Source organism: Sesamum indicum, linkage group LG6 (genome assembly GCF_000512975.1).
Source record: "Sesamum indicum cultivar Zhongzhi No. 13 linkage group LG6, S_indicum_v1.0, whole genome shotgun sequence".
Classification (NCBI taxonomy): Eukaryota; Viridiplantae; Streptophyta; class Magnoliopsida; order Lamiales; family Pedaliaceae; genus Sesamum; species Sesamum indicum.
The window spans coordinates 18276709-18302022 of NC_026150.1; the positions used below are offsets into that span (position 1 = coordinate 18276709).

Genomic DNA, 25314 nt, shown 5'->3' on the forward strand with positions numbered 1-25314 from the left:
CGGAATTTGTTGTTAGGTCCCCCACCTGTTGCTTATCAATTTGCATTTTGCAATCTAATGAGACAAATTTTCACCTCATTTTTTTCCATGCAACTACAGTAAATTTGGTTCTCCCAATGCACACTTTTAAAAAAAAAAGTTGTTTTAACAACAGTAATTCCCACTTACCCATATAATTCATTAATTTGAATAATGGTTAGAAAAAGACCAAAATACATATGGTTGGATGCTAGATTTTGGGCTGTACACTCCCAATAACCCCAACATTCTACTTGGGATACATGGCCTAAAACCAGGGATATGGGACTAGCCTCCCCCCCTCTCCAATTTTACTGTTTCGATTTTTCTATTTCAAATCATGTTGCATTTTGTTTTTTTGGTTTTAAGTCAAAGCGATAAGTTATGATTAATTGAAATAAATTAGTTACAATCATTCATATCGGATACTAATTATGACAACAATCGTATTCTAATCAATAATATCAAAATAGTAGAAACACCACACTTATTATTCAGTAGACACAACATCCCAAGCGTAAGGCAGGATTCGAACGCATGACTTCTAAGATCATGAGACCTCAGTTTCGCCAATTAAATTGGGCCTCATTGGCCATATTGCATTTTTTATTCTATTTAATATATATAGATTATGTGTGTAAAGTTTATATCATATATATTTATATAAAAAATATTTTATATACTTGAGCTATATATATTAAACGAAATATAAAATGTAACGAATAGGATAGGGTTTATTTAAATATTAATTTTTGCTTTTCCTCCTCACAATTTAGGTTTGATAATAATTTTAACAATCATAGTATTTGAACTCAATTATTAACTAATTCATTATGGATTTTTTATTTTATACGGGTAAGAAGAAAATCAATATAGGTATCTAATGACAAGTCCAATTATTGGGCTGAAATAATGGGCCCAAGAAATTGTATTGTCAGGGACATCATTTCCAGTGAAATATTTAACTTGGGCTTGGATTTTGGAGTGGGCCAAGTATATGGGTTAGGCCCTTTAATCCAAGTGTTAAGGAATTAAATTAATATAGGGAAAAGGTGCCCCTATATATATATTTCTAGTCAAGCTTAATAGATGGTTCATATTTATTTATGACTGCAGATTTTTATGTATGGAGAATATGTTTGTTTTTAGATATTTTGGTCTGAAAAAGATTCGTTCGAAATTAATCGAGAATAAATATAAATTTTGATTTAATATTTTGTTATTATTAATAAATTTGGTATATTTTAACTAGTGAATTAATCAATTTATTAGACAGAAATAAATGTTAGAAATATTAAATAAAATTATGTGTAATTGTAGCAAAGCTCATGAGTCGGCTCGACTCGTTTGCATCCCTACTCGATTTATTTAATCGGTGTCAATGAGGTGAAATTTAATTATTTAAGTTGGAGTTTAGTTTATTTGTTATTTTTGTATATTTATTGGGGGAATTGTCATTTTTACCCACCCACGCCGACCACACGCTCCTTTAATCTCATTCGACACGAGAAACCTTACAAAGACGAATACCAAAAATCTGTACTGCAAATAAACAACTAATACAAATCTGTATACTTTCCCACAAAGAGCACAACATAAGAAGAAAGGCGTTGTAGGAATCTGTCCTCAACCAATTCAATCGTTTCCCCTCTCAGGAATCTCTCACATCCCTCCAATTTCACAGAAACCCTAAATCCCCAGTCGTTTCATTGATGGTTAGTACTGTTGAATTGAAGATTGTGCTGTTAGGAGGAAATTGCCGATTGTAAATGCATGTCGCGGCGGATCTTAACTGGTTCCTGCAATTCATAGTGGTCGCTTTCGCGGGGGCTTTTGGGCTGCTTTATTTGGTCCGAAACACTGCGTCTAGGTACTTTGTCGTCGACTCCAGTTTCGATTCCTCCGCCGCCGATTATTCTTCTTTGGATCGCAGGAAAAGAGAGAATATGGCGGAGGCCGGCGTTGGCGCCGCCGAGGGGTTTGATTCCTGCGCCGTCTGTGGCCTTCTCACGAAGAAACAGTGTGCCCGTTGCAAGATGGTTAAGTACTGGTACGAGTTTGATGATTTGCATGCTTATGGTCGTTATTCCATTATTCAGCGCATGTATAGTAGTGTTAGTGCGTTTTTGTGCATGTTATTTCTGCGGTGGAAATTTGGGTTGTGTTTTTTCGGTTTATGAACAGTGTGGTGAATAGAGTGGCGGGACACTATTTTATTTTTTAGTTTGTGCTTCTATAGGTTGTGAAACTGCTCGAGTTGTGCTCGTTTCCGTTTAGGTTCACCCCATGGCTGAACTTTCCCTAAGTCGTCTGTGCATGCACAGATTCGTCCGGATAACTTTAATATTCTTTTTTATGAGATAGTCACGTATGTTAGATTAGTGTAATAAGGGAATATCCTTTGGATCGTAATTGTTGTCAACTGCTGTTGCGCCGCTTGAATAATAAACAAGCAGATTGTGCAAGAAGACTCTTCAGTATGATCTTACTACTTGTCTAACATTTACTTTGAATTGAAACTTCTAGCTCTGAAGCTTGTCAAAAATCTCACTGGCATTCTGAGCATAAGACACAATGCAACGAGTTGCAATCATTTTACAGAACTAATCATACAAAATCAGCATCCGCTTTGAGGGGAAGGAAAGCTTCTGTAGTTCCTGTGGGTGGACGCTCAAAGATCCACAAACAAGCAAACAAAGTATTAGCTACCTACCTTTCATATTGTTTTTAACTTACACAAGTATTGACATGCTTTGACCAGAAGTTTGGTGCAATGTTCTTTTCAGATACTTTTCCCCTATGAGGAATTTGTAAAATTTTTCAACTGGGACAAGCCAGGTTATCATCCTTGTGGGCTTATAAACTGTGGAAACAGGTAACCAAAGTGTTTATTCTTTAACTCGTTATCCTATCATTTTAATTTCAACAACCAACCCATTTTTTTCCTCTTGCTTCTTTGCAGCTGCTTTGCTAATGTGGTTCTTCAATGTCTTGCGTACACTCGGCCTCTTGTTGCCTACTTATTGGAGAAAGGCCATCGGATAGAATGTAACAGACTTGTTTAAAATTATATGTTTGACTCATCAGTTTTTCATTTATATTATCATCGGAGAATCTTTATTTTGCCACTTCATCTGTATATTTTCCAGGTCAAAGGGATGACTGGTGCTTCCTGTGTGAATTTCAAACGCATGTGGAAAGGGCTAGCCGAAGTATTCATCCATTTTCTCCCATCAACATTCTTTCAAGATTGCCTAATATTGGCGGTAATCTTGGGTATGGGAAACAGGAGGACGCACACGAGTTTATGAGGTCCTTATTTATTTATTTTTTGCATATGTGGTTCAATTGACATTTTTTTCTACGTTATAGGGTTTCAGGGCTGGCTTTCTGAGGCACAACTTCACTTCTGGATAATAACTAATTTGGTTAAGTAACATTCAATTATTTGTAGGTTTTCCATTGACACAATGCAGTCTGTGTGCCTTGATGAATTTGGTGGAGAAAGGGCTGTTCATCCTAGCTATCAAGAGACAACCCTTATTCAACATATATTTGGCGGCCGTCTTCAATCTAAGGTAGCCTGCATTAATGAAGCTTTATTTTTGGTTGTGAATTCTCAAATGTGCTCCATGGATAGAAGTGATTCAGCCAAGTCCATATTTGTTGATTCGACTTGCTTGTGCTGTATTTAGAAAAATATGACGAGAGCCAAGATAGTTTCAGCTTGAGTCATGTGAACTGAAACGATTCACATCCTGTCATGACATGTGTGATTCACCAGATCCCTGGTAGATGATCAAACATGTGACATGGATTCGTCACCTAAAGTTTTTTTTGGCTCAAACTCCATTCTATTATTTAAACCACATTTTCTGTATCAATGTCAGTAAGATTGAGCACAATGTATCTTTTTATTTTTGTATAACTTTAGTTTCCTATCTCTCTCTGTGCCCTTCTGCCTTTATCTTATTTGCTACTCTTTTCCCTTCCAGGTCATATGTGCAGAATGCAATAATGTCTCAAATCAATTTGAGAATATGATGGATTTAACTGTTGAAATTCATGGGGATGCTGGATCTTTGGAGGAGTGTTTGGATCAGTTCACTGCCAAAGAGTGGCTTCATGGGGATAATATGTATAAATGTGATGGGTAAGTGTTGTATTTGCAGTATTCATTTATTTACACTTTACAGGCTACTTGAATTTTGGCCATATTCAGGCTGGAATCTAGCTTTTGAAATTATAAGTTTGCTACTTCTGGACATCCTAAATGGCGCATTAGTTAGTTGTTGCTTTGACTCCTTTGGCTTGCAATTATTTGTTGCTACTAGGTATTCTTATTTTCAGATGAGTGCACCTCATGCCAAATTACTTCTAAAATAGAAAATGCCTTTTTTCTTTTACATAATTGATTATGCTTATTTAACCAATTGGAATAAGTTGTTTTGCAGTTGCAATGCTTATGTCATGGCATGGAAGCGCCTTACTGTCCAGCGGGCGCCGAACATTCTTACAATTGCTTTGAAAAGATTTCAGGTCTGCTCTTTTGATCTGATGTTCCAATATCTGTACTGCGTAGAAATAGATGTAGTGATCAATATGCATGAACCTACGAATCACTATTAGCTGACAGGAAACTGCCGACAAACAATCAGGCTGATTATATATTTGTGTAAATCATTTGATTTGTGAAATCCAAAGCTTATAATGCTTATCCGTCCATACTTGACCAAGCCCCCTTTATAACTTGTTAGATGCTCATCTACTGTGGATAAATTATTTGTTTTTAAATTCTAAAGTTGATATGCAGTGTCACTCTTTGTGTGAATGAGCTAAAATTAACAAAATGCTGTTACATTTTGTCCACTGCCCTGTTAATCTTTCCAAAGTTTTAATCTTCTGGAAAAAGGTTCATTGTGAGTAATGGTGCATGTATTCTGGCTAACTCATGCACTCGTTTTTGTTTTTGTTTCCCACTCTTGTTCTGTTATTTTTCATATGTTTTGGTGGGTCTCTTTCTGTTTATGGTCTTTACAAGAAATGCTAATAAGCTCACTTCCATCACTGTTGTTCCATGTTTTCTCTATCTTTGCATCCCCCTTTCCCTTGCCTCCTTGAGTTTATGATTTAAAGAGTGCCCTTTTTTTGAGCAGAGTGGAAGATTTGGGAAACTTAACAAGAGGGTGACTTTTCCGGAGACATTGGATCTTGGTCCATACATGAGTGAAGTAGAAGATGGAAATGTTTTCAAACTATATGCTGTTATCGTCCATGTTGACATGCTGAATGCATCATTTTTTGGCCACTACATCTGCTATGTTAAGGACTTCCGTGGAAAGTGGTATAGGATTGATGATTGTAAGGTAATAGTTGCTGCCTTTTTCTGCATGCATACATGTGTGTATCTTTCTGATATACTGTATACAACATTTTAGCATACCAAAACATTTGCAAGCTGCAAACTGGTCTCTGCAAATGTTCCATAGAAACTCTGTTTTATACATTTCCTTGAACACTGGTAATGCGTCTGATTTATGAGCATCGGCAACATTAAACAACCAATTATGGCAGATTATTCCTGTACGCCGAGGATATCCTACCTGAGACTAGTTCTCTTGAAAGGATAGTACGTAACTGATTTTACTATTTTTGGGTTGAGCTGTTAAAGTAGCATTTTACTGCTGAAAGCTAGTTTCTGTTAGGAAGTTTTATCGCACATACCTACTTTATTAGTTTTCCACTTGGACAGAGATGATAATTCAGGGCAAATGCTATATCTAAAAATCAGGCGCACCCATTTCTTTTCTCTGCCTTACATTAGATACTAGATTAGTTTCTTAATCTTTCATTCCTTTCTTAGGTTGCTAGCGTTGATTTGGATGAGGTGCTTTCGCAGGGAGCTTATATGCTTTTATATAGCAGGTACTTTCTATCATTTCACAGGCTTAATCGAAATTATGGAATGAACTCTTTATTGTGGTGGTAAATTAAGTTTGCATGAACCATAGAAATTGTTGCTTATCTCAAGTTACTACTCATATCTTTGGTTTATCTAGGCATATAAGCAAAACCCATGGTAGGCATAAGATAACAATTTTATGTGGAGTTTAAATTTCTCGATTCGATAAGCTTTATGGTGTTTGGTTTAGATTGATTGAAGTTTATATTGTGGAATAAGTAAATTATTTGCTGGACATTTAACATTAATTATTTAATGTGATCTAGAGTGCGTGAATTGACATATTGGTCAGATGTGCTCTATAAGCTTATAGCTTAGTTTTGCTTGAAGGCCATCCTATGACTGAATTCCTTATGTGATTTGTGCATCACATCTTAGTAAGTAGCTCTTGTAATTGGGTGGATAAGGATCTCTTCTGTTAATTGGTTTTGACAGGATTCATGCTCGCCCGTCGAGCTTACTTCCTACTGAGTTGTTAAGCAAAGAAGAAAGTGAAAACGTGAGGAAAAATGAAGATCTGTCCTTGAAAGGACATGCTGAATGCTCGTCTCATGGAGTATGCATTGGTGTTCCTATTGATTCTGGGCAATCTGTATCTGCTAATTGTCCAGGATTTAAGGTCAATCGTGAGGAAGAGTTATCATTCGCTACAGATATAGAAGTTGCAAGTGAAGATACAAAACTGGATTCTTCTGACATGAGTTCGCCCATTGTTGAGGATGTTGAACTTCACAACAGTGAGGGATTGCCTATTTCATTAAAAGAAGCGGTTTCGCTTGTGAAACATGTTAACGAGCCAAATCCTGCCGATACTTCCTTGATTAATAGAACGCCTCCTCAATTAGATGGCCACAATTTCAGACCATCTTCCATTTCTGATGTTGAAAATGCAAGTTGTGCGAGCAAAATCAATGTTAATGTAGCTTCGTCTAGAAAGCTGACTGAAGAATCTACTGTCGCTGAAAACTGTACCTCTGAGGAAGGAAACTGCACTCGCGATCTTTCTACCATGGCTGCCACTGCTAAGGTCCGAGATGGAATTAACTCTGCTAATTCTACATCTATGCCTGAAGGCATCAGGTGGAAAAATGGATTCGCCTCAGATAACATTCAAGGTGCTGCTAAGAAATCAGATGGGGAAAGTAATGCAGCAAAGTTTAAGCCAATTTTTGCTCCTGGTTTCCTTGGCAAACATCCACGAAAGGAAGAAAAAGTATCCGCAGAAGTCATTGACCAGAGATCTAATTGCCACCTGAATAATCATACAAATGGAGTTGCAAAGTCTCGTTCATTGTGCGAAAATGGTGGCCTGGATGAAAAGCCTGAAAACGTGCATGAGAATGGAAAGGCTTCGATGTTATCTTATGTGTCTAAGAGCCCTGAAAATGGAGACTCACAAGTGATCAAAATGTAATGAGAGGCTGCAGTTAAAAAAGGGCAAACCCTATCTTGATAACGAGTCTGATGGATAGCTGGAGGTAGAAACTTAAAATGTCTTGAGAAGATAAATTTATCTTGATGGATGTCAACGAACTTTCACCTGTATGTGAAGTTCTAACTTGCTGAATTAGATACTTGGGCAGAAGATTGGAATCTTCAAATGGAAATGTTTTAGGGTAGTTCTTAGCAATGTTGGGAATTAGTACTCATCATTAGTGGCAGGATCATGAGAGAGTGAATTGGATTCTTCTATATTGTTGGGCAGAATCCGAGAAGCAGTCATATTTCAGGATGGAGATTCAACCCCGGAAGTCTTACAAATAACTGAATGACTGCTGATAATCAATTCTTAAGAGCAATTTCTTCTGTTCATAGCATTCAATGGTCCCATCCCCACAACTGGAGCGCTGGGAAATTTGTCCAAGGTTTCATTATTTACAGAAGCCTTGGATTCTCTTGTATCTCTATAATTCAACTTCTCGACTGAAATGGGAATGCCCTTTTGCCAAGCACATCTTACTTAGGCTTAATTGCATTTTTACGGTTGTGATTATTATTTGACACTTCGGTCTCCTATATTTTAGGGTTGTAAAATGGTCCTTTAACTTTTTTAATTTCGCGATTTTAGGACAAAGTTCGCCAGAATTCTCGAAGTTGGCTGGAATTATGATGTCACTTTCCGGCTAATTTTGAAAATTCCGGCTAGTTTTGTCCTAAAATCACAAAATTTAAAAAGGTGAAGAACTATTTTAAACCCTATTAAGTTACAGGACCAAAGTGGTAAATGACCGTGACTTAAAATGTAACTAAACCCTTTACTTATTGGAGCAGGGTTTTAGTTGAACTTTTAGACTGCTGTTTGCTTTAATTTAACATGTTCATGTAAGGGTCAGCCGAATGAAAAGGCATTCACCATAAATTAAGTACATTACAATACGAATGTGATAACATATAAATAAATGAAAAATACAATACGTGTGACAGAATCCCTCCCAAGAAACATGAAGTAAGAATATCATAAACTGCCTCTATTAGAACGAAAAACTCCTCACAAGTAACATCCCAAGTAAATACCGGATAGCCTTCATTACTTCAGTTCATGGACTGTTTGCGGCAGGAGGTGGTGAAAGGAAAGGAATTGTAGGCAAGGTGGTGGGGATGTTGGGCATGGTGGCAGGCAGCGGTGGGAGACTCATCTTTGGCACCATAGGCAATGATGGAATAGTGGTTGGCATTGGTGGAAATGTGGGCTTTGGCAGAGATGGAACAGTTGGCTGTGTAGGCAATGGAGTGGCAGGCAAAGGCGGTAATGTGGCTGAGGGAAGGTTTGGCAGGGTGGGCAGTGGCGGCAGTGTGGCCTTAGGCAGCGGTGGGAGATTAGGCATAGTAGGCATGGTTTGTAATAGGCTACGTGCTGCTTCAACGGCGTGGAGGTTTGTGAAGGATACTGCCACTATCAGTGAAACGAGGAAATAATAGCTGAGGGCTGCCATTTCCAGGTAGCACGGGAAAAATGCAATCTTTCTTGTCTAAGTTGAACTTTTTGTGAAAACTTATGTTGTTTATGAGAAACCTTGATTCACGTATATTTATAGCTAAAGGGCCAGGAATTATAATGGACCAAAGTAAGTTTGATGAGATGTGGTTGGGCAGAGATAAAAGCGAATTATAACATCCCAGCAGGTTCGTTTACCTTCCATGCTGATTTGTGCTTGTTCTTGTAACATTTATCAACATTTGTAGTGAAGTAGATTTGACTTGCTATCTCAGTTTCCAACATATGTCATGCTGTTTTCGTGGACAGAAATTGACTCATTTATCTTTCAATTGCGATTAAGAAATTATATTTAAATCATATGGTCAAGAAAAGTTGTTGAAGATATAAAGGAAGGTAAACAAACCAATGACTGCTGAGTACAGATCCTTCTCAACTTTAGGCCAACAACCAATCCCTCACTTAACCTATAAATAGATAAACGTTACAATTTATTCACATCTCTAAACCAAAAGGCCAAACAGCTATCTTCTTTCGTTGTCTTAAAATGGCAAACTTCAATTCTTATTTCCTCATAATGGCACTATTGACAACCCTCCACACCACCCACGCTGCTCGCACCCTATTACAAACTACTCCTACTCTACCATCATTTCCTCCGCTGCCTGCTGTTCCAAATCTTCCCTCCGCCTCGTTGCCACCTTTGCCTGCCACTCCCTTGCCTACGCAGCCGACTTTGCCGAAGCCCACATTGCCAGCCACTATCCCGCCCTTGCCAACTGTTCCATCGCTTCCAAAAGTGACGCTCCCGCCACTGCCTGCCGCCATGCCAAACATTCCTACCACCGTGCCAACGATTCCTTTTCTTTCACCACCTCCGGCTGCCGCCAGCCCATGAACTTGAAGTGTGCGTCAGCATTTGCACGTTCTGAAATTAATTTGATAGGTTGGTGATAGTTAGTATCCTTGGTGTATGGTATCGAGAGGAAGTTCAATGTCTTATTCTTGCATGCATGTTATCTAGGAGTGTCGATTGTATTTCATTATTCTTGTCCATTATGAACACTCTTTAGTTTTTCGTTAATATTTTCATGCTGGCCTCCAAAACAACTTGAAAAATTGATTATAGTGAACAATAACTTAAATCCTCATCATCTTTAATATGTATTATTGTCTTAATTTTGTTAAATTCGAAGAGATTTAATGCTATAACTCCACTAATATAACACTACAAGAAAATGGATCATTGGCGTGTCTGCATAATCAATGCGTGTAATAAAATAATTTTTCTAACCATCTAATTATATATTCATTGGGTTTATGATGAAAAGAATAGGCTAAACTAAAACAAGATTAAACCAATAGAAAGATAAACTTTGGAAAAAAGGAGGAGAAAAGTGATGAGAAGGGAGAAAATAAACTAACTTAAAAATTCTCTTTTCAAATAGGATTAATTTTGTAAATAAATTTCTCTGAAGGCTTAATTGTATTTATTGCCTCTTATATAGAGGGTAGTGGCAAAAAAGAGACCATAGATATAGGGGTCATAATTAAACCGTGGAAATTTTAATTTTTTTCTTTTTACAATTGCAGGACACTGGCATTGAATTTAAAAAATATGATTATTATATCTAAAAATTAGTGTGGCCGTATCGCTAATAATAGTTTATGAACGAAGAGGGTCTTTCTTTTTCATTTAAATAGTATAGATGATAAAATTCTAATTATATCTACCATACAGGTTGGTTCCATAAACAATACAGAATGAGGATAATTATCAATATTTAACTGTGTGTAATATGAAATAAGTGAAATTTTTAATTACTGATCCAAATACCAAGGACATGTTTTCAGAACACTCACAAACATATACCTCTCTACGATCTTACAAACTAACTAAACATATGAATAGTTAGCTTGATGCAATCATACGTTGAATGAACATTCTGGTTTCCTAGTAGATGCATAGGCACAATAGTCATAACTCATATATAATCTTCTGTAATTCTCCATTTCAAGTTTCTGCCCAGGCTTCAGCTCCCAATAGTCCTGCCTGTTCCACAAGTACTGCTCGGAACCACATCCTGAGACATCACCGCCGACCTGAGCACTGCAAGCCTGGAAACCAAAATCTTGGTAGTAGGCAATGAAGGGAGCTTGGCTCCAGTCCACCACTCCTGCCCAATTTGCATTCCATATACTTGCTTCAATGTGCATGGCCTTAGACGGATACGTTATTCCATGTGCACTGTTGTTCTTGAACACTCTTATTGGAATTCTGTCCACCAAGAATCTGCAACACATACATAGCTAGAAAAGTGTACACATAGTTGCAAATAGTGAAGACCGTCATTGTGAGAAAACCCTTACGTACACTATTTGGTGTGAGTTCCATAGAATCTCGTAAGTGTGAAAATCTGCCGAGGGATCAAACCAAAGTTTGAAACTTTGCTCTCTGTGTCCTTCATCGTTGTTGTAAACATTGGTTTGCACAGTTCCATTGGTGCCCAGAAACTCATAATCAAGTTCAAAATGGTTTCCAGGCTCCTGGTTATCTGGGGCTGAAGTTAACTACAAAACACACATATATAGTCTTCATATCAGTACCATAAAACAGGCTTCACAACCAAATCATTGATCTTGACAAGAAACTAATGTTCTTACATAGAAGGATGTAAGGATGCCTCCTGTTCTCTTATTTGGTATTTTCATCCTTATATGGAACAACCCGGATCCATAATCCAACTTGGACCTAAATCCAGCACCTACACACACACACACACACAAAAATTAGAGAAAATATTAGCAGACAAAAATATATAAATCAATGCAATTAATGAATTAATTAATATACCTGAGGACTGATCCATTTGAAGCTGGGCTTCACTTCCTTGTGGATTAACTGAAAGGTGAGGAAGTCCCCAAAGGGGAGAATAGTATGTGTCAAAACTACTACTATATGCTACTTTTGCTTGCAATATTGATAGAGCACCAAGAACAAGACCGCACCCAAAAATACTGATCACAAAAGCCATTGGAAGATTAACTGATTAATTAGCTGAAATTATTACAATTGTCAATTTGAATTATTGATGAGTGGTTCTTGATTGGTGCTACATATATATATATATATAGAGAAAGAGAGAGAGAGATGTTTAATCTGCTCCAGAAGAGATTATTTTTTATTGCAACTTTGAGTTGAAATGGTATCTACACTGTAATTTGCATTGTTGATAGCGATCGTTTTAATCTAATTCTTGGTAATTTGAAACAATTATGCGACTAATCATTAGTCATTGATTGGTTCATTTTAGTAAATTATTATAGAGATATTGCAAGAAATTCAGGTCTATTATTAGTTGTATGGTGTGGCAAGAAAACTAAAAGGATCTTGTTTGATGGTTTTCAGAATTTGGGACCTTAATAAGAGAGATCAAATTTGAAGATTTGCCCACTAATTTTCGTAATTAACTTGTATTTTGCCTCAATTAATGATAAATCATGTTACAAGAGATATTCACTTGAGTGTAAATAAAGCCTAGTAAACTAATTAAATGCTGATTATATTCAGTTAATCATAATTTATAATTACCTTTCCGTAAATAATGACATGATGATTATGAATGTTTAATTTCGGAAAAGATAGGTAATTTCGTTCCATATGATTGAAATGAACCCTCAATTACGGAGGGATTAGTTTCATTGCTACCCCCTTTTCTGTAAAACATCATAGTGTTTGAGTTTTATTAAATGTACAGGTGTTTATCTCATTTTTTATAAATTAATTATAATTTATTTTATTATTTTTTGCAATAATGATATATTGACCAACCCAATGTAATGCTTAATTCTTTTTATATATCGATGTGATCATGTAACAAACGATTATTACAAAAAAAAGAATCTAGAATTAGTATTATCAAGTACTTATTATTTATTTGCTGATGTTTATGACTCTAAAATCATGAGTTCGATCTCTACCAACATGTGGGATGTTATTCTACTTCATAATAGGTTATTGATTAGATATAGTTATCTTATATTGATGATTAATTAATACATATATGGTTGTTATAGTTGTTGGTAATTATTAAATATAAATATTTGATATTGATGATTGCAATCTATTTACTGAAAGAAATATTTACTATTTATTTATTTCATTAATTAATTTTAAATTCTAACTTGTTGTTTATGACAGTACATATTCCGAAGCCCAATAGTATACTAACTTTTTGTAGTGGCCCAGAATTAGTCAAAACCCATAATGGGCTTAAGGAAAGGAGTGCTACTCAGTAGGCGGGCAGATACATGTGCTACTGAGAGTTTTATGCGCTGACACCCTGTTGCCGATGACATGGTGTTTTCTGATTCACCGGTTGGATGCCTGCACCGAGAAGTGGGAGGAAGTGCAGTGTTTGGTAACTGGTCCAAATTTGTTGGCAGCAATTCTTACTTCTCCATTTCAAGTTGTGATTACCCAGGAATTGCATATTTGCAGCTCCTCCGACATGGGTGTCTACAGGTGGGATGATTGCAAGATACAACCTTCGATTCAGAAGCGCTTTTGCATTCTCTAACACATTGGATCAAGACACCATTATTTTGTTCTTCAAGTTGATGCATTCTAATAATGGGAATCCATTATGTGAACTTAGTAAAATCTGCATCTATATTGTCGAATCATCTTTCATGTGCTATTGTTTAATTCACATTGTCTGCTTAAAGTTATTACCACGTAAAAAAAAGTGGGCTAATGTTTGAGCTTTATCATTATTTTACTATAAGAACAATTCACTAAAATATTGTCAGGACCACAAAAATGAGAGGAAGAGCGCAAATAAGAAAAAGAAAAATAAATAAATTAAAAGAAAGAAAGATGAAACAAAGAGAAAAAGGAGGAGAGAAGCGATAATTTTGAAATTTATTTTCTCTAAATCATGTTTGGTCCAACATATCAATAACGGAATAAATTTGATGTACTTTTCATGCAATTTAGTCACTTTCTTTTAATGGGCTTAAAGCAATTTTTCCTCATGTGATATTGCAAATGAGTAAATTATTCCTTATAATACAAATAATAATAATTTTCCCTTATGTGTTTTTTTAATATAAAACAAATTTATCAGGGTAATTGTTGTATTTAAAAAATATAGAAAAATAAATTATTATTTTTTTTTATAAAAAAGTAATTTATTGATTTATAATATATGAAGAATTTGATTGTATTTTTTCTTTTTTTAACTGTAGACAACACATATATATTATATTGCAAAACCGGATTTGAATTAAAATTTTATGACAAATTCAGATTTGTGTACGAGTTAAACTGCGGCGCAGGCTAACCCCTGCAAGCTCGCCTCTGAATGCGATGGCTTTTCTCCATTTTTCCTACGTATTTATTGCGCACATGCAAGAACATTTCTTTACTTTTGTATATACTTTAATTTGTACATGTGTCGCGGTTTCCTCCCCACTGTTACCACACTTCTACTGCTATACACCCTACCCTCTCTTCAACGGTTCGCTTCTACGCAAATTCACCCCTCAAAACCCCTTTTTCTTTTCGGCTTTTGTCGATCCAAGAAAATAAGGAAAATCCATTTTATATTTTCCGTTGCTTTCAAGATTTTTACCGTCAAGTCATGATTTGATTCATTTTCAGGTGAATTTTTGAGGTTTTCTTGATGCCCTCTTCGTAATTTAGCTCGACTCTGCTGTCCCTGGCAGTTGGATCTAATGAAGTAATTGAGCTCGATCCGCTGTTGGAGATTCTCCACTTCTGTTCTGTAATCGAAAAGGCTGAGTTTTTCCTTTGTGGAGTCCGTAGATGGATTACCAGTCGGATTCAATTCCATATTTGAGGTTATTTTTCTCTTTCTTGTTCTTTGTTTGTTTCAATGCTCACAGTTACTCAACAGTAATTATAGTAAGAACCAGTTACGTTTCTGACAGATTGACTTGATTTCATTTTTCCTTTTCTGGTCAGATATTCTGTTAGTCTGTGTTTTCCTGTGTGCAGTCTGAAAGAAAACATTTACTTCTTGTCATCGTACGTATCGAATGTTGTTCCTGAGTCCGAACAATCATTTACTATTTCTGTGCTGTGTTTCTATACATCCATGTATGGAAATAATACCGTTGTAATAGTGTTAAGAGAGTACAGAAATGAATACTGTGTTTGAAGTTCAACATGTTTCTGGTGTAGAATTGGGGCCATAGAAGAATTCACGGATATTTAAATTTAAACGGGGTTCTTTTTAATCAATGTAGTTTATTTGCGGCCTTATCGTATGGAGTTGCCTCAATGGCGATGGTGTTCATCAATAAGGCGGTGCTCATGCAGTACGCACAATCAATGACTCTCCTTACCCTTCAGGTACAGCAGATTGTACGCTCATGCATGTGTTTGCTGACAGTCATCTCCATCTTTTCCATTGTAGCCGTGCGAACTTTTTGTATCATTGACAAGAGTTTTCTCTCTATGTTTGAGCCGTCATCAGCAATTGGTGACTGCTTTGCTTATACACTTTGGCAGAGTAATGGGATACACAAAAGCCAGAGGATTTAATATGGCGACAGCCAAAAAGCTTCTTCTAGTTTCCTTATTTTACAATGCCAATGTGGCCTTTGCATTAGCTAGTCTGAAAGGAGTAAACATTCCAATGTACATTGCCATCAAAAGGCTCACGCCGCTTGCCGTACTTGTAGCTGGATTCTTTACTGGAAAGGGGAGACCTACAACTCAGGTATATACCATCTATTGATATTCGACTATGTGCTTCACTGTTTTCCTGCCTTACACTTCTGCTGCTTTGCTTTCTTGGTGAGTTTTAGTAATAAGATATTGACCCAGTTAGTAAATATTTTAAATAGGTCACTATGTCTGTACTTCTCACTGCTGCTGGAGTTCTTATAGCAGCACTTGGAGATTTTTCCTTTGATCTTTTTGGGTATACCATGGCCTTCACTTCTGTTTTTTTCCAGGTCCGTTTTTGCTCTTTTATCTCTTTATGATAAGCAGCAGATTTAGCAGCGTTACTGTTCAAGATTGCAAAAAATATACTTTTTCTGTGGAAATTTATCTGCATAACACCAGTTTCCATTTGCAGACCATGTATCTTGTATTAGTGGAGAAATCAGGGGCAGAAGATGGGCTTTCCTCGATTGAAATCATGTTTTACAACAGTGTTTTGTCGTTGCCATTTCTTCTATTCCTCATCATAGCTACTGGAGAATTTCCAAATTCTTTGTCAGTACTATTTACAAAGGTTTGGACCTTAAACCATGCTGATACATTTGAACTTCTCTCTGTTGGCATCTGGATCAGTTATTTATTTCAATAGACATTTAATATTTAAGGCTTGAGCTAGAAGTCTAGAGCACTAATGCTTAAAGGCATTGTAGTAAGGTGAAAATTGTATGCAATTCTTTTTATAAGAAGGTCAAATCATGTCAGAGATGAAATTCATATACTTCTCAGAGTGCAATAGCTTCGTTCTTACTACAGTGTCTCAACAAACTGGAAAGGACAGTATCCTGTATCTATGAAGCAGCGGGGGAGCAGAAAATTTCCTTTATACGCGCCCTGATTGAGACTCTTAGCTTATCGACGCACAGCTTACACATATTATAATTCATTTATTAATGGCTAATACTGAAGAATTTTCTTTTGGGTGATCTGATAGTTAATACTTCATATTGTACTTCTTTACCTTCTTGAGTTCATTTTCATTGTTTGCACGGCAGTTTCCTCTCCTCCTGCTGCAGTTTTCTATTGGCATATTCATCGAGAGCTATTGTTTACTTTTTCTTACATCTATAATACATTCTCTGTTATAACATGCATAAATTGTTTAATGGACAGAGTGCTTCATTATCATTCTTGGTTATTCTTCTTCTTTCCCTGGTGATGAGCATAGTTCTGAACTACACCATGTTCTTGTGCACCATTGTCAACTCCGCTTTAACTACTACCATAGTCGGCGTCCTCAAGGGAGTTGGCTCCACGGTACACGACCCAGACTTGATTCCTTCTCTTCCCTTTTGCTTTCATCTTTGTATGAGTAACTCATTTGATTCGTTAATGTAACTGAGCTGCCAACTCTTTGCTTTTCTGGTCAGACCCTCGGCTTTGTGTTACTGGGGGGAGTGCAAGTACATGCTCTGAACGTCACCGGGCTGGTAATCAACACTGCCGGTGGGGTGTGGTATTCACTCGCAAAGTATCAGCAGAAGAAGAGGAACAAGTTGCCTAAGCTGATGACAGATGTCGACGGCCATCGAAAATGAGATCGACCACACACTCAAGAAGGCGTGTTGCTTTTACTAGTTGATGAAATTTCTTACTTTCTATACGTGTTATAGACTTGTGAGCATATTCTTTTTAGCTAACTCATCAATAATACCTTTTTATAATTTTCTTTGTCATATTTTGATGGTTTGGGGTATTGGGAGTACCATTTCACGGCTTTCTCGTTCCAAGTTTCGTTGCATCTTTTATATATGTTAATGGAAATGCATGTGTATAAATAATTTTCTTAAATAAAATATGCCGCGTGTATACTTAAAATGAAATAAAAGATGCAATAAAATTTAAAACAAAACATCCAATCTGATGGAAAGATTCAAAAATATCAAATAAAACACTTGAAAGAATATAAATATCCACATCTACATAAAATATTATTCCAAGACTTAAGAATCATGAAATAAGTACTTTGGCTATTTTTTTTTTGGGAATACGTAAAAATTAAAAACAACCATCCAATTACAAATGGCAGCAAAGGCATAGACCCAAGTAGCTTGAAGAGAACCACTAATGCGTAACGACAACCATGGATAGAAGAACACGGTATGATCAAACTTGCCACACTTACATCCATACACTTCTTGGTTAACTACTATAGATATCTCATTCATTGTTGCATTCAGGTATATGAAAATGATCTTAAATTTTGGTTACTTGCCTCTTTATATCCCACCCTAAGATCAAGATCCATCCACTGATTCGATCGTCGAATGCTAACTATAGAGTGTTGTTTGACTATGTGGTTTCAAATTGCTCAAAATCATCGTGCTCAAGATACGACCCATACAATTCAATCTCAATACACAATCAGAATGTATTGAATGACATTATAAATTTTGTTTTAAAAAAAAACAACAACAATGTTATTCCTCTATAGTAACTTTATTAAAAAAGCTATATATCACTTATTCATATATTAAATCAAAACATCCTTACAATATCTTGTGAAATAAATAAATAAACATTAAGAATCCTTCTAGAGGTAGCATTACGTATAAAATGCACTATGCACTTAGTTAAATAAAATGACGCTTTATTCAGTTTCAATTATGAATTTCAGAACATTCAAACGCAACTAAATATTGCTAATTCACATGCATGCTATGATTCTTTACAAAACCTCCATAACATAAACTCCATCTACCACCAAAATTTTTGAACAACGATCTCACAGTGATTCTAGAAACCTGCAACCAATGATGCCACCGCTGCTATCAACCCAAATCCAGACATCGCCTGCTTCACGGCGGCGCTGTTTGCATTTGGAGATAGCTCTGAGCTACCATCTGCCGCCGATGTACCTTCACCCTCTGGACCAGCAGCAGCCTCTTCTTGCTTTGGCCCTTCCGCCACTGCAGGCCCCTCACTACCTGCTGGGGCGGCGGCATTCGGCTGCTTAGCCGACGCTGGGCTCAAGGCCCCGTCGATTCCGGGAGCAATAATTGGGCTAGAAATGCTGAGAATCGAGATGTTATAAGGCTGCGAAGCAACGGAACTCTCAACTTTGGAATCCATTGAGGCGCCCTTCACGGCGGAGCTGAGAAAAACCTCGCTGTCCTTGACGACAACATTGAGGAAGCCCTGTTGTTGCTTGGCCTGCCCGTACGTCTGGCAGAGCGTGGTGAGGGGACCCTTACTGGTATTATATTGTTTGAGTTTCGCGACATCATAGTAATCAAGGACGACGTGGGTGCTGATGATTCTCTTCTGGACATCCTCCTTTTTACTGGAGATGTCGCCGAAGCGGCCGTTGCTTAGGGCGAGAATGGTGATGGTATTGCGACGGTTGATCTCATCGGCTACACCAGTCTTGGAGAGAAGGTTGTTGAACTCAGTGTAATCAGGGTACTTCTCTAGGATTAGGGTGACATTGAAGGCGGAGGTGGTGGCCGACGAAAGGAGAAGCACGGCGGAGACGAGGATTAAGGCGGAGGTGGAGGGACTCATTTTTATTATTAACCCTTGGCCGAGCTTTTCCCTAACAGGAACCAGTGTCGCTTATTCGAATGAATGTAATGATTTTAGGATCAGTCTAAGACCCGACCTATATATATATATTCATCAATATTTTTTTTAATCACATTAAATTAATTATATTACACATGTCGTTGTACTATTTTTTGAAGAACCGTTTAGCACTCTTTTCCACATAATTTGAATGGCTTTGAACGTCAAGAGGCTACAAATTCGGTTGGTTTTGGATTTGAGGGATCGGCCAACGACTTCGTTGGCCTCAACATTGCTGCTAATCAATTGAACCAAACATAATATTATCGAATAAGATATGATATATATTTTCAATCAACTTAACCAAATTTAGGATAATTTATCAGCTTTCATACAATATTCAATCCATGATTATAATCCTATATATTTGATGTGGTTGTGATTTTAGCGAAATGATGAAACGAGAATTTTATCTGCGACATAATTGCGCATCAGGTGAAAATACGCGATTTACGAGATGATTTTTGGTATGTATGAGAGGTAAAAATCAATTAATAGTAACTTCCTGTAAAAAAATAATACTTTGAGTATTTATAGCGGTATTGAAATTATGTAGTGTGGTAGGGTATATGTATTATTGTATGGCTTATATGTATATAATTACTTTTTTGCCCTTGTGAATAGAAGGTGTAATGTTAATATATACATCATATGGCCCCCACTCTCGAATTAAATATCTAGTGTAGCATTTTGTCCGAGAGTAAATACTGTAATATTTTGTCCAAGAGTAAACACTTTTTAAATTGAGTTTAACATATGGAGTGGGTGGGTGGGCAATCATTTATTGTTCTTGATAGGCTTGCAGAGGCTTAACCATGCCTAATTGAATCAAATCTGGATCCACCCAGCTGGACGAGCTCCAAGTGTCATGCGGGCCGAACTGATCTATGTGCCTCAAGCTGTGTTGGGCGAGCTCGAGGCAGGCCCAGTTGGTCTAGGCTCGAGGTTATGCCTCGAGCTAGGCTGTGTGAGCTCGAGGCAAGCCCATCAGTACTGCAGACCCAACTAGTCTGGGCCCCATGTGTTTTGGGAGAAAACATACAATATCGCGCGCTCTGAATTTTGAATCCAGGTCAAGAAGATAAAAAATAAAAACCTCCACCACTCCATCACCAAGTATATTTCAAATTTTTCTACTCTCACTCTCTATTAGTAAAAGTTATTCAGAATTCTTTTGTGTTATGAGAGATTTCAACATTGTTTTCAAAAGATGAGACTCCCCGTTACACTAGAAGATTTTCCTGTGTTGTGGAGTGGCGACAGTTCGCGAGGTGGGTCTTGTTCTGCCCCGTTCACTTGTGCTTCACGGATCACATCCAAATCATGGATGTTACGAGCTCGACACCTAGTTTGTATACTCAGTGTCGACGTAAATTTTTCCAAAGACGGCGTCAATGATGTGGTTGTGATTTTAACGAAATGATGAAATGAAAATTTTACCTACGACACAATTGCACACTAGGTGGAAATACACAGTTTATGAGAGGGTTTTTGGTATGTATGAGAGGTCAAAATCAATTAATAGTAACTCGTGTAAAAAATAATATTTTGAGTATTTATAGCGGTATTGGAAATTATGTAGTGTGGTAAGGTATATGTATTATTGTATGGCTTATATATATAAAATTACTTTTTTGCCCTTGTGAATAGAAGGTGTAATGTTAATATATATATCATATAGTCCCCCACTCTCGAATTAAATATTTGATGTAGCATTGTACGACAGTAAACACTTTTTAAATTGAGTTTAACATATGGAGTGGGTGGGTGGGGAATCATTTATTATTCTTAATACGCTTGTAGAGGCTAAAAAATAAAAAATAAAAAAATAGTAAAAGAAGATAAAAAATAAAGACCTCCACCACTCCATCACCAAGTATATTTTAAATTTTTTTACTCTCACTCTTTATTAGTAAAAGTTATTCAGAATTCTTTCATGTGTTATGAGGGGTTTCAACATCGTCTTCAAGAGATGAGACTCTCCGTTACAATAGAAGATTTTCCTGTGTTGTGGAGTGACAACTGTTTGCAAGGTGGGTCTTGTTCCGCCCCGTTCACTTGAGCTTCGCGGATCACATCCAAATCGTTGATGTCACGAGCTCATGATTTAGTTTGCATACTCAGTGTCGAGGCAAATTTTTCCAAAAACGGCGCCAATGAAGTTGTGATTTTAACGAAATGATGAAACGAGAATTTTACCTACGATACAATTGCACACTAGATGAAAATATACGATTTATGAGAGGGTTTTTTGATATGTATCAGAGGTCAAAATCAATGAATAGTAACTTCCTGTAAAACATAATATTTTGAGTATTTATAATGGTGTTGAAAATTATATACTGTGGTAAGATATATATACTATTGTATGGCTAATATATAAAAAATTATTTTTTTACCCTTGTAAATAGAAAGTGTAATACCAACATATACATCAATATTCTTCATGATATTCTTCATAGTCCCATCAAACCCAAAAGCATGCCGTGTGCCAAGGATTTTGACACCAAAAGTAAGGAAATTTCAAATATTTTAATTTGCTCCACGAATTACTTTGCAACAAGATGACAAACTTTTGCAATAAAATACTCGCTGCAAAATCTGTTGTAACATTATTTTGATGATCTATCTAATTTGAGTATTGAAAGACTATTATCAAGAACTTTTTAATGTGATTTTAATGGTACCTTACTTTATAGGTTTCATTACAAAAATTTTTGAGAAGCATTTCATGTATTTGAGCGGCAGAGTCAGAATTATACACTAAAATCTACTATCCATAAAATAGTAGCAACATACCCCCTGGTCCAATTACTCCTTCAAATGAAAGTTTATTGTAATTTTTAATTATACAATGTATTGATTAAAAAGATATATTGTCCGATCGTTGAATTTATTTAAACATTAGTATAATAATGTAACTATTACTTCTATCTGAAAAACAAAGAAGTAATAATTAGGATAAATATATTGGGAAATGAATGTCTTTTTAATAATTTGATCAGTTTTATTGGACGAGAGTATAAATATATGAGATGGTAACAAAAAAAAATGAAGAAGATTAGTAATGATTTCTATTTAATTGAAAAATTGGCTAATAATTGAATCATGATCACCTAATTTTGACATGCTGGATGAGTGAAGTGCTTACAGATTAATTGTTAGGTTTCCCCTAATTAATACGTACGTGCCGCAAGACTATATACACATTCAAGATATTCGATGATCATATATCAATTTAACTCTTCAATAATTTAATTCTATTGGCAACTTTCAGACAATTTGACCTTTGTTTATTATCTACACAAACTTATTTCCAGGACGACCTTATTTTCAAAGACTTGCAGCAACCAGCGACGCCAACGCCACTGTCCAGGCGAATGAGACCCCAGAAACCATGGCACTGCTTTTCGCTTTATCGGCATCGGCAGCATCAGCCGGGGAATTTGGAGAATCGGCAGGAGCTTCAGCTGGGTTAGGGGACGTGCCGTCGCTGCTGGTCGGAGCGTCAGCATTAGTGACAGATACCTCCGGGCTTTCGGCTGAGGCAGGAGCGTCGTCGGTAGGTGAAGACGCAGCATCGGATGGGGAGGGGGCGGCCTGGGGAGGCATGGGGCTCCTGTTTCCATCGATTCCGTTAGCAATGATGGGGCTAGAAATGCTGAGAACGGAAATGTTGTAGGGCTGCGCAACGACGGCGCCTTCGAGCTGGGAGTTCATCTGGGAGCCTTTCTCGGCGGAACCGAAGATAATGTGGCCTTCCGTATTATGGGTAACATTGATGAAGCCTTGCTGGTCATCGGCCGTCCCGCTCGCCTGGTAGAGAGTGGTGAGCACCGCCTTGCCGTTCTTCAGCTTGTTGAGCTTCGTGGTGTCGTAGTAGTCCAGGACAACGTGGTTGCTGAGAATTCTCTTCTGGACATCCTCCGTCTTGCTGCTGAGGTCGCCGAGGTGGCCAGCGCTAAGGGCGAGGACGGTGACGGTACGGCGGCCGGTCTGGTCTTGGAGAGGAGACCGTTGAACTCGCTGAATTCAGGGTACTGCTCCAGCATACGGGTGATGTTGAAGGCGGAGGTGGTGGCCGCGGAGGAGATCAGAAGCACGGCGGCGATGAGAATCATGGCGCTGTGACTCATTTTTGCTGAAAATTATAAATCAGGTGAGCAAAAACGAGTCTGACGAATTGTGTTGGATTTATTCCTTGCAAATCAAAGCTGCATGTCGAGTGTGGTGATTGAGGGAGCGGGTATTCTGTGTATTTATTTCCGCATGAAGTTCCCGGAATTAGAGGTGGTTGCGCAAACCTCTCTTCTCCGCACACTCTCTACGGTCTACTTCCAATGCATGCATCCTAAAAAGTTATAATTAACTAATTATACTTAATATTTATTTCGTGAAATTTGAATCAATTATATAATAAGTACAATAAATATATAATGTAATTGGTGTATAGTTTATAAAAAAATGAATGATTCCACTCTCCTCTCCTAAAGTTTGTTCTAATTACACGTAGATCCCCTTTAATTTAAAAAATTGCATCTATAAGTTTGCTTCCATCTAACAAATAAACACATCCATTAGGTAATTCATCAAAGTTGTTGATATTAACAAAAAAAATTAGAAAAAAATTTATATTTATCCTTCGGTTGACTTATTATTGGTCAAATAAATCTTTTTATAATTAAATTACCCTCATACGTCTCACATGTTAATGTATATGAGAAGGTATATTTTCAACGTTATAATTGTAATTTAGTTCTAAAAAAATTATTTAACCTAAAATAAGTTAATAATAAGTAATTCATGGGAAAATATCAATTTTCATTTAGTTTTTGTGTTAATATCATCAAATCTAGTGAATTTGAGTAACGGAGAACTTATTTGTTATATACAAACAAACCTCAGGGATGCTAGATATAATTTCTCAAACTATAGAGGGTCTACACATAATTACACGAAACCTCATGGAAGGGGAGTGTAATTATCCCTAAAAAAATGAGTAATCTCATATTAATTATATTACACTTACTCAATTTGATTCGACCAAATCTAATTTTAGTAAGAATTTTAAAATTAGTTTTGTTTCTTGGTTTTCCTCAAAGAGGTGCATTTAGTGGTTGTTCTTCAAAGCCTGATTCTCAGTATAGTTTGGGCTGGCTTTGGACCCAACTGGGCTTAATCACCCTAAGAGGATGTCTGCCGCATTTACTCTAAAACCTTACAAATTCATGTATCTTATAAATTGTTTTAATAAAAATATATTATATTTTATTTTTAAAATAAACTTTTGAAACAATTAAAATATTAAAAAAATATGATTGCAAAACTTATAAAATGTTAATAATAAAAAAATTATAATTAATACAACCCAAATTAAAGAAATTTATTTAAATATTAAATATATATAAAAAATTATTTACTTTTATTTAGATAATCTCAGAAGTTCCTAACGTCTTATTTTCGAATTCTATAAAAACACGTTTCCTGAGGTATATATGTCGTACCCTACAACATTTTATAAAATGCCTTATTATACTTATATAATTTTTAAAATTCTCAATATTTTTTTTGAAATAAGTTTAAAGTCATGTGTTCGAGTTCTATAGAAAGTGTGTGTATTTATTTCACTTTATATAAAATATTTATTTTATTTTATATGAGTTATTATAATTTATTTATCAGTTTCAGTCATATTAATGTATTAATTAAATTAAAATTATCAGGATGGTTTTTTATTTTATTTTATTTATTATTATTAATAAAAAAAACTAAAATATAAAAAGTGATGCCAATTGCCAAGGACAGATGGCCAATTGTGTCTAGTGTTGGTAATTAATTTGAGTTATAAGTAGGGGGGCAGCACAGCCACAGCAGATACGATTGTACTTGTAGGGAAGATACTTTCCTTATAAACAGCTGTCGGTTATCTATTCTTCTCCTCTCACTTTCTTTCCCCCCATTTTTTTTTTTTTTTTTTGGATCATTATATTTTCCTCATATGTAATGTAATTATACGTCAATTCTCTATAATTTAAAGAACTACATTTATATTTATAAAATTTATTTCCGTCTAACAAATTT

At 36.3% G+C, this 25314-nt stretch overlaps 6 protein-coding genes across 8 annotated transcripts; 2 read left to right on the top strand and 4 right to left on the bottom strand.

Annotated features, from left to right (window-relative positions):
- LOC105164908 (ubiquitin carboxyl-terminal hydrolase 18) lies at positions 1517–8270 on the top strand. The gene is made up of 11 exons (XM_011083730.2): positions 1517–2068; positions 2545–2716; positions 2805–2893; positions 2981–3066; positions 3168–3330; positions 3473–3596; positions 4014–4171; positions 4473–4557; positions 5175–5384; positions 5882–5943; positions 6416–8270. The coding sequence occupies exons 1-11, from the start codon at positions 1788–1790 to the stop codon at positions 7392–7394; spliced, it is 2409 nt and encodes an 802-aa protein (XP_011082032.1). The 5' UTR covers positions 1517–1787; the 3' UTR covers positions 7395–8270.
- Positions 8310–9000, bottom strand: LOC110012148 (RNA-binding protein 12-like). Its single transcript, XM_020694746.1, has one exon. The coding sequence runs from the start codon at positions 8911–8913 to the stop codon at positions 8518–8520; it is 396 nt and encodes a 131-aa protein (XP_020550405.1). The 5' UTR covers positions 8914–9000; the 3' UTR covers positions 8310–8517.
- On the bottom strand, positions 10441–11996 carry LOC105164909 (xyloglucan endotransglucosylase/hydrolase protein 3-like). Its single transcript, XM_011083732.2, has 4 exons — positions 11770–11996; positions 11580–11680; positions 11290–11486; positions 10441–11208 (listed from the first exon to the last, which is right to left on the bottom strand). Exons 1-4 carry the CDS (start codon positions 11948–11950, stop codon positions 10842–10844), a joined length of 846 nt encoding a protein of 281 aa, XP_011082034.1. The 5' UTR covers positions 11951–11996; the 3' UTR covers positions 10441–10841.
- Positions 14262–17395, top strand: LOC105164910 (putative UDP-sugar transporter DDB_G0278631). Of its 3 annotated transcripts, XM_011083734.2 has the most exons (8): positions 14262–14437; positions 14581–14780; positions 15189–15294; positions 15419–15664; positions 15792–15902; positions 16028–16186; positions 16783–16926; positions 17040–17395. In XM_011083734.2, the coding sequence occupies exons 2-8, from the start codon at positions 14746–14748 to the stop codon at positions 17205–17207; spliced, it is 969 nt and encodes a 322-aa protein (XP_011082036.1). In that variant the 5' UTR covers positions 14262–14437; positions 14581–14745; the 3' UTR covers positions 17208–17395. The 3 variants fall into 3 exon arrangements, with proteins under 3 accessions (XP_011082036.1, XP_011082035.1, XP_011082037.1); XM_011083733.2 differs by having other exon boundaries at positions 14262–14780; XM_011083735.2 differs by lacking the exon at positions 14262–14437 and having other exon boundaries at positions 14762–14780; positions 15454–15664.
- LOC105164911 (fasciclin-like arabinogalactan protein 3) lies at positions 18406–19173 on the bottom strand. The gene has a single exon (XM_011083736.2). The coding sequence runs from the start codon at positions 19171–19173 to the stop codon at positions 18406–18408; it is 768 nt and encodes a 255-aa protein (XP_011082038.1).
- LOC105164912 (fasciclin-like arabinogalactan protein 5) lies at positions 22567–22953 on the bottom strand. The gene has a single exon (XM_020694227.1). The coding sequence runs from the start codon at positions 22951–22953 to the stop codon at positions 22567–22569; it is 387 nt and encodes a 128-aa protein (XP_020549886.1).

Bases quoted from the DNA above. Each gene is read 5' to 3' on its own strand.
- LOC105164912 (XM_020694227.1), bottom strand. From the start codon at position 22,953: ATGAACTCCCAGCTCGAAGGCGCCGTCGTTGCGCAGCCCTACAACATT.
- LOC105164911 (XM_011083736.2), bottom strand. From the start codon at position 19,173: ATGAGTCCCTCCACCTCCGCCTTAATCCTCGTCTCCGCCGTGCTTCTC.
- LOC110012148 (XM_020694746.1), bottom strand. From the start codon at position 8,913: ATGGCAGCCCTCAGCTATTATTTCCTCGTTTCACTGATAGTGGCAGTA.
- LOC105164910 (XM_011083733.2), top strand. From the start codon at position 14,746: ATGGATTACCAGTCGGATTCAATTCCATATTTGAG. The intron at 15,665-15,791 runs GTATATACCATC...TATTTTAAATAG, and splicing joins AGGGGAGACCTACAACTCAG to GTCACTATGTCTGTACTTCT. The intron at 16,927-17,039 runs GTACACGACCCA...TTTTCTGGTCAG, and splicing joins TCAAGGGAGTTGGCTCCACG to ACCCTCGGCTTTGTGTTACT.
- LOC105164908 (XM_011083730.2), top strand. From the start codon at position 1,788: ATGCATGTCGCGGCGGATCTTAACTGGTTCCTGCAATTCATAGTGGTC. The intron at 2,717-2,804 runs GTATTAGCTACC...TGTTCTTTTCAG, and splicing joins TCCACAAACAAGCAAACAAA to ATACTTTTCCCCTATGAGGA. The intron at 5,385-5,881 runs GTAATAGTTGCT...TTCCTTTCTTAG, and splicing joins ATAGGATTGATGATTGTAAG to GTTGCTAGCGTTGATTTGGA.
- LOC105164909 (XM_011083732.2), bottom strand. From the start codon at position 11,950: ATGGCTTTTGTGATCAGTATTTTTGGGTGCGGTCTTGTTCTTGGTGCT. The intron at 11,681-11,769 runs GTATATTAATTA...GTGTGTGTGTAG, and splicing joins TCAAATGGATCAGTCCTCAG to GTGCTGGATTTAGGTCCAAG. The intron at 11,209-11,289 runs GTACGTAAGGGT...TATGTGTTGCAG, and splicing joins TGGAACTCACACCAAATAGT to ATTCTTGGTGGACAGAATTC.